The 11,355-nt window shown below is 38.8% G+C and overlaps 1 protein-coding gene across 2 annotated transcripts in view; it reads left to right on the top strand.

The window, feature by feature from the left end:
• Positions 1-11,049, top strand: part of LOC108694481 (nucleolar protein 4-like) — a 79,469-nt gene extending 68,420 nt beyond the window's left edge. Inside the window, exons 4-9 of one of the 2 annotated variants that reach the window (XM_018204021.1) lie at positions 1,903-2,237; positions 3,192-3,392; positions 3,921-4,067; positions 9,029-9,240; positions 9,701-9,885; positions 10,565-11,049. In XM_018204021.1, the coding sequence (XP_018059510.1) occupies positions 1,903-2,237; positions 3,192-3,392; positions 3,921-4,067; positions 9,029-9,240; positions 9,701-9,885; positions 10,565-10,737 (1,253 nt within the window). In that variant the 3' untranslated portion in view covers positions 10,738-11,049. The remainder of the gene's footprint in view (positions 1-1,902; positions 2,238-3,191; positions 3,393-3,920; positions 4,068-9,028; positions 9,241-9,700; positions 9,886-10,564) is intronic. The other variant, XM_018204022.1, reaches the window with a different exon arrangement.
• Positions 11,050-11,355: the final 306 nt, after the last annotated feature.

Below are 11,355 nucleotides of genomic sequence, written 5' to 3' on the forward strand. Positions count from 1 at the left end.
ATAGGAGTTAGATTGTATGTTACTTAATTTTTATATAAATTTAAATTTATTTACCTATACTCATAATCAAAAAATTCGACTATGCTTTTAAGATCCAACATTGGCGAGATAGGGCTAAGATTAATTATAGAGTGAGACAATTTAAGTTACAGGAGATAGCATATATTCAAGGAAATTATGGTATATATGTAACTTTCTCTCTCATAAGATTTGATAAAATCGTTCGTAACCAGACTTTGTCATAGGGTCTCTAATAATGATAGGAATAACGTTTCGGTTATTATAAAAAGGATCTTTAAAATATAATTGAAATTTCCTTTTTAATACATATTTTATATTTTATATTTATCGGAATATACATATGTATAGCGGGTTATGCATATTTATGAGAAAAGTAATTTGAGTAGCATGTAGAAAATTAACGCGAAGTTGCTGGATGGCTTTGTACAGATATCTCCTTCGTTGACGTGTGATTGTACGAAATGGCAGCCGCAAACCTGTCCCTTTTTTAAATCGGAATCAAGGAGAGTCCCAGGTGGAAGAGGTCCGCAAGGCTCGTTGGCCTCTTTACGATCCCCCTGCGGCACTCCCTGTCGACAATCCATACACTTCTTCGTACGTGAAGTCTCTCGGCGGCCACGACTCGTTCCTGTCCCCATCGACATCCTCGTGAAAGCACCTTTACCGTACGTTCTCTTCTGAGATCGTGACGGTAGAAGACCGCACCGTCTTTTAACACCTTGCACACGCTATCGGGGCTTATTGCGGGTTTTGAGAACGGATCGCCGTTATTATTGTAGAGAAGAAACACGATCTATACAACAGCCGAATGACGGTCCAGTCTTTTACTGTCGACACAAGTGATATACCAAATTTCATTCTGTCCTCTATATAGAAAGAGTCCAACACTTTAATTATATTCTTCAGATATATATATACATTGCATTGATACTATTGCACTTATATCATAACTGAAACTGTGATCCAAAGAGTGAAATATGTCAAGCAAGGTTACTATGAAAAAAGTCGACACTTAACTGTCAACATTTAAGTATCCCAAATTTCTCGCTGGCTTTATAATGTAATAATTATTTATCACGTGTCCAGTCTGTAATATCATTAAACATCAAAAAATCGCTGAAAAAAAACCCAGGGACGGTTGTGACCGTTATCGAATTCACGACTGAATTCATATACCGGAATTCAACAGTTGATATCGACAATAACAAGTATGCGGCTAGGGAGTCGTTTAGGAAATGCTACCCTCTGTTGATCGATCATCCCTAATCAGTATCGTCACGCGAGCCAAACGTACATCGCATTTATCCTTATTATATTCACGGGATAAATATACCACCCACATGCTCTTCTTTCTCTTTCTCTCTTTCTCATGCGCGCGTTACTAGTCATGTATCTAGTTAGCCGCATATGACCGACTCCTCGCCTGGCCATGGCGTGGGAAGGGAAAAAATATTCCCTTCTTTTGTTCCAACCGCAACGTTCTCTATTCATAAATCGAAACAGCGCGAGGTGGCGATCTAATCATCAGGCATTCAATGAGAACATTATTATTTTCCTGGTATTGCCGATGGAAGTTCCCCTTTTACTAGATAATTACCGATCGCGGATGCAAAGTGTTTCTATCACCAAATTTGCGTTATTAATTAGTAGTAATTATTAAAAATACCATTGTTCATATTACGATCATTATTGATGCTAATAATACTAATAATATCCATTTCAAATGACATTTAAATAATAATAATTAATTATTATCATTACCGTTATTAAAACGTTAATTATACCTATACCAATTTCTGCCTCGTTGATGAGAATTACAAAAATTTAGACTTCGGACTTCCGGGAGTATCCTAAATCATTACAAAATGTTTACTTTCGCAGATTCCCGAAACGGCTCATCAGAACTGGTGGATATGCCAACGGGAACTGTTCCGAATCTAAGCGCTGTGGCGGGTGTCGGTGGCGAAGACATGGCTTCCTTGTGGGCATCTTATGCTATGGGTTTCAAGAAAACGCCGCCACCAGCATCGGCGGCAACGCCCTCGCGATCGGATCGCGATCGAGAGTCCAGTCCGCCTGGTGGCGAGGGAACGGGAAGCGCCCATGATGAAACCAGCAGTAGCGGCAATAAGGAAGACGAGGACGACGATGATATAGATGCGGACGAGGGATTGGACCCAAGACATCACGATCCAGAACGTCTCAAGGCATTCAACGTAAGCATGCGCGGTTCAATCACGTAATTTCATACAATTTGTTCTTTCAAACATTTTGAAGATATATTTTGAAATATTTTGAATTGGAATTTAGAAAATAATTAGTTCTCCCCATTGCAATGTGTGTAATTTTTTTACTTTTTGTCAGCAATCTGGATTTCTGAACTTTGATGCAGATTTTTATGTTGTCCTGAACTGTATAAAAATCTGAAAAAAATTTTTCATACTGATGAAAGCTTTAATGAGTTTTTACTATTACAGAAATCGGGTTGCATTTTACTTTTTATTTTTTACGGATTTGAATATATCTATCAGAATTCACAATCAAAAAATCGATTGTGCCTTTAAAATCTCACATTGCCGGCGGAATTTTAGCGATAATTATTACTCTCATTATCCTGCACTCGGTGAATTAAAATGCGTACGAATAATCGAATTACGGTTCACACAATGGCAGTCTAACTGGTTGCTTTATGCAACTATCGTTGCAAGAAAAGCGTCGTTTGCGTCTTGGATGGGAAAAGGGATCATGCAAAGGAAAAAGAAAACGAAGCTCGGGTAGAGAAGTTTAGGCCGTCAGCATATTGGCGGCGCGTCGGACCTTCCCGAAAAATCTTAATTATCATAAAGTTTTATGAATGGCAGAAAGCCGACTCGCCGGGGAACATACCGTTTCTCTCGAAATTTTTTCCCTTCATGTTCCATTTCTCATATATATCTCTTTTTTTTGCCCGTTTTCCCCGCGCGTGAAAGCCAAGCAGTTGTAGTTTCGCGATGGCTGCCGTTGTTACGCTAGCTCCTTAATTAATTACAATTAGTTTAATAGAGTCCCGGTGTTGCACCTCACCCCACCACTAAATTCTTAATTCTTTGAGCGGTTAGCGAGACTCGCGTATACCAGTTCCCGTTTAATTCACTTCACTAACATGACTATTGTGTCGTGTCTCGCGGCAGATGTTCGTGAGACTCTTCGTCGATGAGAACCTGGATCGCATCGTGCCGATCTCGAAGCAGCCGAAGGAGAAGATACAGGCGATCATCGATAGCTGCACGAGACAGTTTCCCGAGTTTGCTGAAAGGGCCAGGAAAAGGATCCGTACGTACCTGAAGAGCTGTCGAAGAAACAAACGTGGCAGGGAGGGCCCTTGGGATGCCGTAAGTTTTTTACTATCGCGTTTAATTAGTCGTAAGACAGCAAGCCAATTAGCTTCTAAGTTTTTTCAAGTTCTGACATTTTTAAATTCAAAGTAATTTTAGAATCGCGCATAAATTTTTCGAGATTATTGGATTTGTTGTTTCATCACTGAGAAAAATGTCTGGTTGAAAATGAATAAACCAGAAGATTCTGATTGTATCAACTAGAATTCCAGTTACCTCAACTAGAATTCTAGTAGATTTGATTAAAAAATTCTAATTCGTAATTTTCAACCAGAATTCCAATTAAGCCAAGCCCAGATATAAATGAATGAATTTTCAGAATTTTCTAGTTAAATTTATTAGAATTCTAGTTGAGATAACCAAAATTCTAATTAACCCAATCAAACATTTTTCTCAATGATCAATTAGAATTGGACGAAAACTCGAATTATCTGTTGTTCATGAAAGCTTGAGCATTCTCGCAACATGAATTAAGTTCGGCATGAGGCGAATGATCGTGGATGTGACGTATGCATTTCTTTTTAGGCCAGACCCACGCCGGCACACTTGACCTCCGTGCAGGCTGAGCAGATTCTGGCAACGGCCTGCGAGAACGAGAGCGACAACGCGAAACGTATGAGACTCGGGATGGAGCCGGTGTCGCAGCCCATGCCAACTCTTCCGGCCGCAACGGTGAGTAATAATCATGTGCGAAGGGGAGGAAGGACACTTATCGCGAGCGACAAAGTTCTTCTGGCAAATAGACATTTCGACATCATCAGCTTGGCTAGTAATTACGTATCGCAACTCACGTCTCTGGCACGAAAGCGATGACACGACAGGGAACCGAAATATATTGTCAATCGATTTAAAGCTCTTTGTTATTGTTCCCGATGAAGATCACACGTGTCTCTTAACAGACATTTTTTTAAATATCATGCGTGACTGAGCGTTAAATGCTACACGTGCACAACCTTCGGGCACTCTCGTTGACGACCGGATTCATTAATCAAGCGATTTTTAGATGACAACTCGCGGATGTTTGCGCGTTGCGCTTATGAATCATAAACTGAAATATGCATAGCGATAACTTACCGCAATAAATATAAATCTATGTGAGAGTGGAATTATAAGAGGAAATAGATTAATTATTTGCTATGGTATCGAAATCCAAATAAAACGAATTCAAGGTCATGTAAGTGTTTTCTACAGAAAATCAATAGATAATATAGGATTCGTATCAAATACTAATATAAGATACGACCAAATATTACATAAATAAACGAATTAGTTTCACAAAAGTCTAGCATCATCTTCATTATTTGTTCCTAATGTCACTATTTTATTCACGAGTATATAGCGGTGATGTATATCATGCAACAAACGCGTGTAACGAATAACGTATGAACTTTAGTAATTTTCTGGTATTTCGATCGACCATTATCTTTGTATGAGGGACTACGTTTGTAATTGTACCTTAATGCACTTACACATTTCATTTTATGCATTTGAATTTTATTTCTTTACGTTTTCATTATTAAAATAAATATTTTATTTCGCATTTGTTCAACTTGTAATTTATTTAATATTATTCATTATTCAGTTTCGATAATGGGTATATATAAAAAAATTAAATAATTTGAAAATAATGAATGAGCAGAAACTATATAGGATAAGGCGACAAATATCGCAGGAAAGAGACGCGTGATCTTAAAGATAAAAAGATAAATCGTAAAAGTAAAAGAGAAAATGAAAAGAGGATGCATTCAGAGATTTCAAATTACGGGGAGATTACGTTGTAGCCTCGCGTTATATTATCGTGCGTGAAAATTCGAGCTCCTGTGTAACGCCAACGGCAGCGAGATATACGTGGACGGAGAAGCTAGGATTGTGATATAGGTACCGCGAGAGAGGCCAATGATAACCCGTGGGTCGCGCACCTCTCCCACTCTTTTACGCTCATGCAACTCACGCATACAGAACGCGCACCACGGAGGCCCGCCGGCGGCATAAGCAGCCTTCGACCTCGTGAAAACGCCTCGCGCGTGTGCGGGATGGAAGACACTGAAAATATTCTTGGAAGTAGCAGCAGCGTAAAAGAGAGGCGCGGGAGTGGAAAAGAAGAAAAAAAGGCCGTGGACTTTTATGCGTCGCGACTGACGCGCGCTTTCACGCACCGAGGAGAACACGCCGACGTCACGCGATTAGTCTCGCGTATCCGTAAATTTCACGGTACGTTACATCAGCGAAGCGGACAGTTTCGTGTCTGAAGTGCCGCGCCGAAAGATTACGGTCGAGAGTCAGTGAGAATCGGATTGATTCTTGAAAATTCATCCGGTGCCCGCCCACCCGAGAAAAGAAAAATCGGCTCTAATCTCATCGCGTATCATCGATACTTATATAAATCGCTCATGACGTCACGCGTCTAATCTCAAGGTTGAAATTATTTCGATGATTCGGTGAATGTTCGTCACCTAATAGCCTGCACATCGAGTTCGTTGACCTTAACAAAGATAGCGCGAAAAAAGCGAGTAAACGGTAAACCGATTGCTTTGGTATTTCGCGCACAAAACGTGTACGTAGGTGCAGACGATAGCCGGAGCCATCCAATTCCGCGCTGTTTGGCGCACCTAATCCTCATTCTCCCCCTTTCTTCTCTTCTCCCAGCTGGTTCCGTCACTGGGTTTCGCAGTTGGCGAACACTCCGTCGCTCTCCATCGTTCCCTCTCTCTACTTCTATTATATGTCTCGCGCGCAAACGAGAAACTGAAACGTTCGCGGTCCTCCCCTTTCCCCGTCACCGATCTCCATGACTTATCTACTTTGAAAATCCCTGCACGAGAAGGAGACGGAGAAACAGAGAGAGACCCGATAACCTCTCCGGCGACCTAAACCTAACCCATTAAGGAGAAGACCTCTCACATACGTATGCTGGAGTCCGTGCGCATCGGACGAAGCGGCTATCTGCTCTCCGTGACCACCTATATAATTGACGTCAACGCACACTGCTTGCCTTTCATAAAAACACCTCCCTACATCCGTTCTACGCCGCTCGAAGATTTCATTCCTGCTCTCATCGTGCCCGGACCCTCTTTCCACGCTCCTCATGATCTCTCGGTTCTTCTTCATTCTCCGCTTCTTCCTCTCCTCCTCTTTCTTCTCCTTCTCCTCCTACTACTGTTACTCTTCGCCAACCCTCTGTACGCGTCGATCTCCTCTTTCGCCAGGCAAGTCATCCGTTTCTGTAGTGGAAACGCACATCACCATCTCTTGACGCTCTCTCACCGTGGTCCTCCTCTTCTTCTCTTTCTTTTCTGATGCCTGACTTCTCCCTCCTCGTCTTCTTCTCTTTCCACGAATTAATTTCCTCCCGTGAGCTTACTCACGCCTCGTCGTTTCGTCTCGGCGCATCCGGACGTTCTCTCTTTTTGTTCCTGACGTTTCTCCCTCGTGTCAACCCGCTTTTTCCTCATCTTCGTCGCGTTTTGCTCCACTCCTCCTCCTCCTGTTCCGTTTTCCTCGCCGATCTAGAACGGCATCCTCGCTTCTCTGAACCTCGCTCGAATAAACGCGGACGTTATTGTTATCGTATCGATACGTCGCTGAAGCAGGGTGGGGCGCGAACGCAAAAGTGGAAGAAGATTGAGAGAAGCAGAAGAGGAAATCTCTCTTGAAGTGAAGAAACTCCCGGTGCGCTTTGTTCCGCTCGGTTACTCATAGCGGTGAATACGATCGTGCTCGATGATCGGGATCACGTTGATAACGAGATCACGGATGGACGATATAATAGAGACTCGATTAAGCTCGCACCGAGACGATCTACGCGGCTGATGATCGATAATTCGTAAGGTGATCGATAGTGTCCGTGCTGTTTGCTGATTAAGTTAAACGTGTTTGCGAAAGATTGGTTACTCCCGGTCGTGTCAGCCATGAGGAAAAAGAATCTACCGGTAGTTCACAAGCTGGTGCGCGATCACGATCAAATTCAACAGGTACAATTATAGCAGTCTTGCCGCGCTGTTATTTTATCATCGTTCTTCAATATCTTCACGCAATTGTAAGAATAAGAACATCAAATTAACAATTGTTTGTTTGACATTTTATGGGGGGGGGGATTTGAGAATTTTGAAATTTTCCCAGTCGATACAAATAACGTAATGTCAATGTTATAATTTCGCATTCAACAAATATAAATGTAATATAGCACATGACGTTACATAACAGTTACATTGATGAGTGCGAAATTATAACATTGAGATAATTTGTTATATTACTTTTAATTCCCTGCCGAAAGTAAAAAACCGGAGCGTAAGTGAAGTAAAAGAAGAATGACAGAAGCGTAATGAAACTTTTAGAAAACATAAATAACGAATTGTAAAAAAGGTGCTTCTTTTACAGTTCAATTTTTGCCTCCTTCAAAGTTTTATTTACATTTCTGTTACTCTTCTTTTGTTTTTCGAAATCGGTGTCGAGTGGGTTATATTTCGATTATATCGTAGTTAAATGTATAACTTTATAGGACAGAATATTAAATAAGCATATAACCGAAATTAGTCGGATTTAAACATATCCAAAGGATCTGCAAAATCGCAATCCTCGACACAATTCTAAAATATACTGGAATGTGAGCTAACACCATATTAGCTCACAAATTCGTGCTAAGTTCGTTTTTGATCGAGAAATGGATTAAAAAATACTTAATACTTAATATTTTAATTGGATTAAAAAATGTATGAAAAATAATCACTTATAGAAAGAAAGGCATCTCGATAATTACATTCGATTAATGAACATCTATCAATTTCGAAATTGGAAAATCAATTATGTCTTTAAAATAAAACTGTTACATGTTATTCTTCAATCATAGAATATATTACATTATTTAAAGAATATATTACATTATTCGAAAAGGTACATTACATGTTTCGACTCTTGGATTGAGCCATCTTCAGATAATATAAACGCAGTGAATTTGTTACCAAAGAAGAATATCGTAAACGCGATAGAAAGCGTTAAACGTGGAATGTAATGACCAGATGAATGCTTCACAGAGAAACAAAAATTACTCGCAAATGGTTTAACGACCGATTGTTGAGAATTTCTTGATATCCTGATAAAAAAACAAATTGTTAAAAAATGAATAAAAATTTTGAAAAAAATTTAAAAATATATACAAAAAAATGTCATGTTGAAGGCAAGTAAAAATGTTATCTCGATAAAACACTCACCAATATGTGGTCACAGTTTTCGTCTCGTATAATAAAAAAACTCCGTCAGAAACATAAAAACAGTGTGATAATACACAAAAAGAGCGTCAGTCAGATAGTGATAAAACCAATAATCGCAATGGAAATAAATTATTAAATATCTATCTATAAATCTCGATATCTATCTACATTATGTAATATATTCTATGTCTTAACTTTTTACATTTAGAATTGTTAATATTGATTTTTATATGCCTTTTATAATGTTTGTATTGTTTTTTAAAATTAAGAGTATTATATTCTTTATTATATGATTTTATTCTTCAGCATTTGCTTTAATTAAATACATATATAAAAATAAATTAAAAATAAATTAAACATTTGGAGAGACAAAATATACATATTGGTATAACAATTTATTTTATTTCACTGTAACGTTGATTGCAGCAAACGGACGTTCGATCAAGTTTGGAACATTTCTCGAGCACACCGGTTAAATCACTTCCGTGTAAGAGGGAAGATACCCCTCCGGCATCATTAACGTCCCTGGCACCATTGACCAGTTTGGCAAACTTACCGAACAGCACTATTGCCTCCACGCCGCTGTCGATCGCATCCGCGTCAAAGCTGCTCACAACAGACAACAAGAGTCTCATGAGGTTAGTATGATGAACTACATATGAAATTCGCGTTTTTTCGAATTGGTGACGTAGAGCCGCGCTCTTATTAATTTCTTAATTAGCCACTCACTTAAAATCGATTTGATATAAGAAGAAAAATATATTTTCCTCGAAATTTCCGCGATGAAAAACATCGATTTATCATTTACTTCTTATTTTAATTGCGAAAGAAATCTATCATTACGTTGCCTAGCGTGATTACGATTAATTTACTTTCCGCCTGAATTACCGTAACCGATTATTACTATCGGCGCTAAGATCCCCGTCGAATCGACCGAGTTCTAGATAAGGCTTCGCCTTCGGTCATAGGTCATGGCACAAAAATTCACCGGACGCCTCTCAACGAACGGGTTACGCGTCCTTAACGGAAGCGCTAATCAGCGCGACCTTTATCGCTAATGCGCATCTCATTCTCATTGCATCTGTTTTTTTTTTTCAGCCAATCGACGATAGTCAGTTCCACGGTAAATGGTGTCGCCAGTGGCGGTGCACCGACAATGTACAGACCCAACTTTAGCCAAGCGTTCCAGCGTGCCGGACCCACAACAGTACCGCCGACCCTCTCGGCCGGGCTATATCCGACTCAAAGTTTTACGTCAAGTCTACTAAGCAACGGTATACAAAGTAATACTGATTATTGGTGTAATATGTTATTACGCTTTTGCAATCATTTGTCCAAACCAGAAGGTACATAATAGCAAAGCTTTAATAGCAAAGCTTTGATTAAAATTTTTATTTATTTTTGTTTTCATTATTTTTTTACATATAAGTTTCGAATATCTTATTCAATTTGTTCAATTGACAATTTAATGATTATATGGATTAATATACTATTTGTTTGCAGTGTTTTATTTTTACGAGAACAGTAATGCTTCGGTTTAACACATTCCATGCCACGTTAATTTTAAGTGATTTGATCACCACACTATGTGAATCTCCGATGACTCACAACATTTTGGTTTGCGTTTGTTAAATAACATTTATTTCATTTAATAATTAAAAAAATTACAAGTTTATTATAAAAAATGAAGCATAATTTTCATTATTGTATTATATATCATAATTACATCCATGTATGATATCAAGAATTGTATAATTAATTATTTTTCTTTTTATTGCTCAAAATATTAAATAGTTCGAATAGAAAGTTTAGCTGAAACTCACGAGGCACGGAACGTGTTAATGATTCTTTATGATGCAGCTTGCATGAAACTTTATCTCATAATATATGCTTGATAAAGTTTGCTAGAATACTTTAGAATTGTCGCACGCAATTGATTTTGAATTTACGTTATCTTTACAGGACCGACGGATCTTAGCATGAAGAACCCACCAAAGCCTGCTTTACTGAGTCACAAACTGAACTCGATGGAATTGACCGCGGTGAAACAACTGATAGGTGGATATCGAGAATCAGCTGCCTTTCTGCTCAGATCCGCCGATGAACTGGAACAATTGTTGCTCCATCAACCATAGAGCTACGTTTATTTGGCCAGCGTTCGGCAGCTTGGCTCGTAGTTACAACGATCAACGGGAAAGCGATGCGAGTATTGATATACACACAGCGCCTGTGTGAGCACCGAGAATAACGCAGTCAGCGTAGATTCGTTTCTTCAAGACCGTTTATACCGCTACTCTATCGAATTCTGACTCTACACACGAATTTATCTTTTACCACAAAATGGTCCACTTGGGCGAACTAAACGCATTCGATCCAATAAAGAACTAGGTGCAAGATTATAATTTGTATTTAAATGATTTAAATGTCAAAACTTAAAAAGTATAATAATTTGAGAATAATTTAAGAAATTAATCCGAGTTACTTTTATGATTGTATGTAAGAAAATTGTTTTCGACGAAAGTCGAGAGGCTATAATCGCGACGAAAATTCATACTAAAGAGGTTTTATGCGAATTTATCGTTATATATTGATTGCGTTCGGAGAGCGCGCTATCAGCACTATTTGTGTTATATTTGTTTCACATCTAATAGACAATGAAGATAGAATGACACAAAAAGCGCTAATAATAATCTCCCCGAACGCATTATTTGATTGAAAGCGCCAAAAACAGAAGAGTTCCATATATAATGAAT

The sequence above is a fragment of the Atta colombica genome, unplaced genomic scaffold (genome assembly GCF_001594045.1).
Source record: "Atta colombica isolate Treedump-2 unplaced genomic scaffold, Acol1.0 scaffold12, whole genome shotgun sequence".
Classification (NCBI taxonomy): Eukaryota; Metazoa; Arthropoda; class Insecta; order Hymenoptera; family Formicidae; genus Atta; species Atta colombica.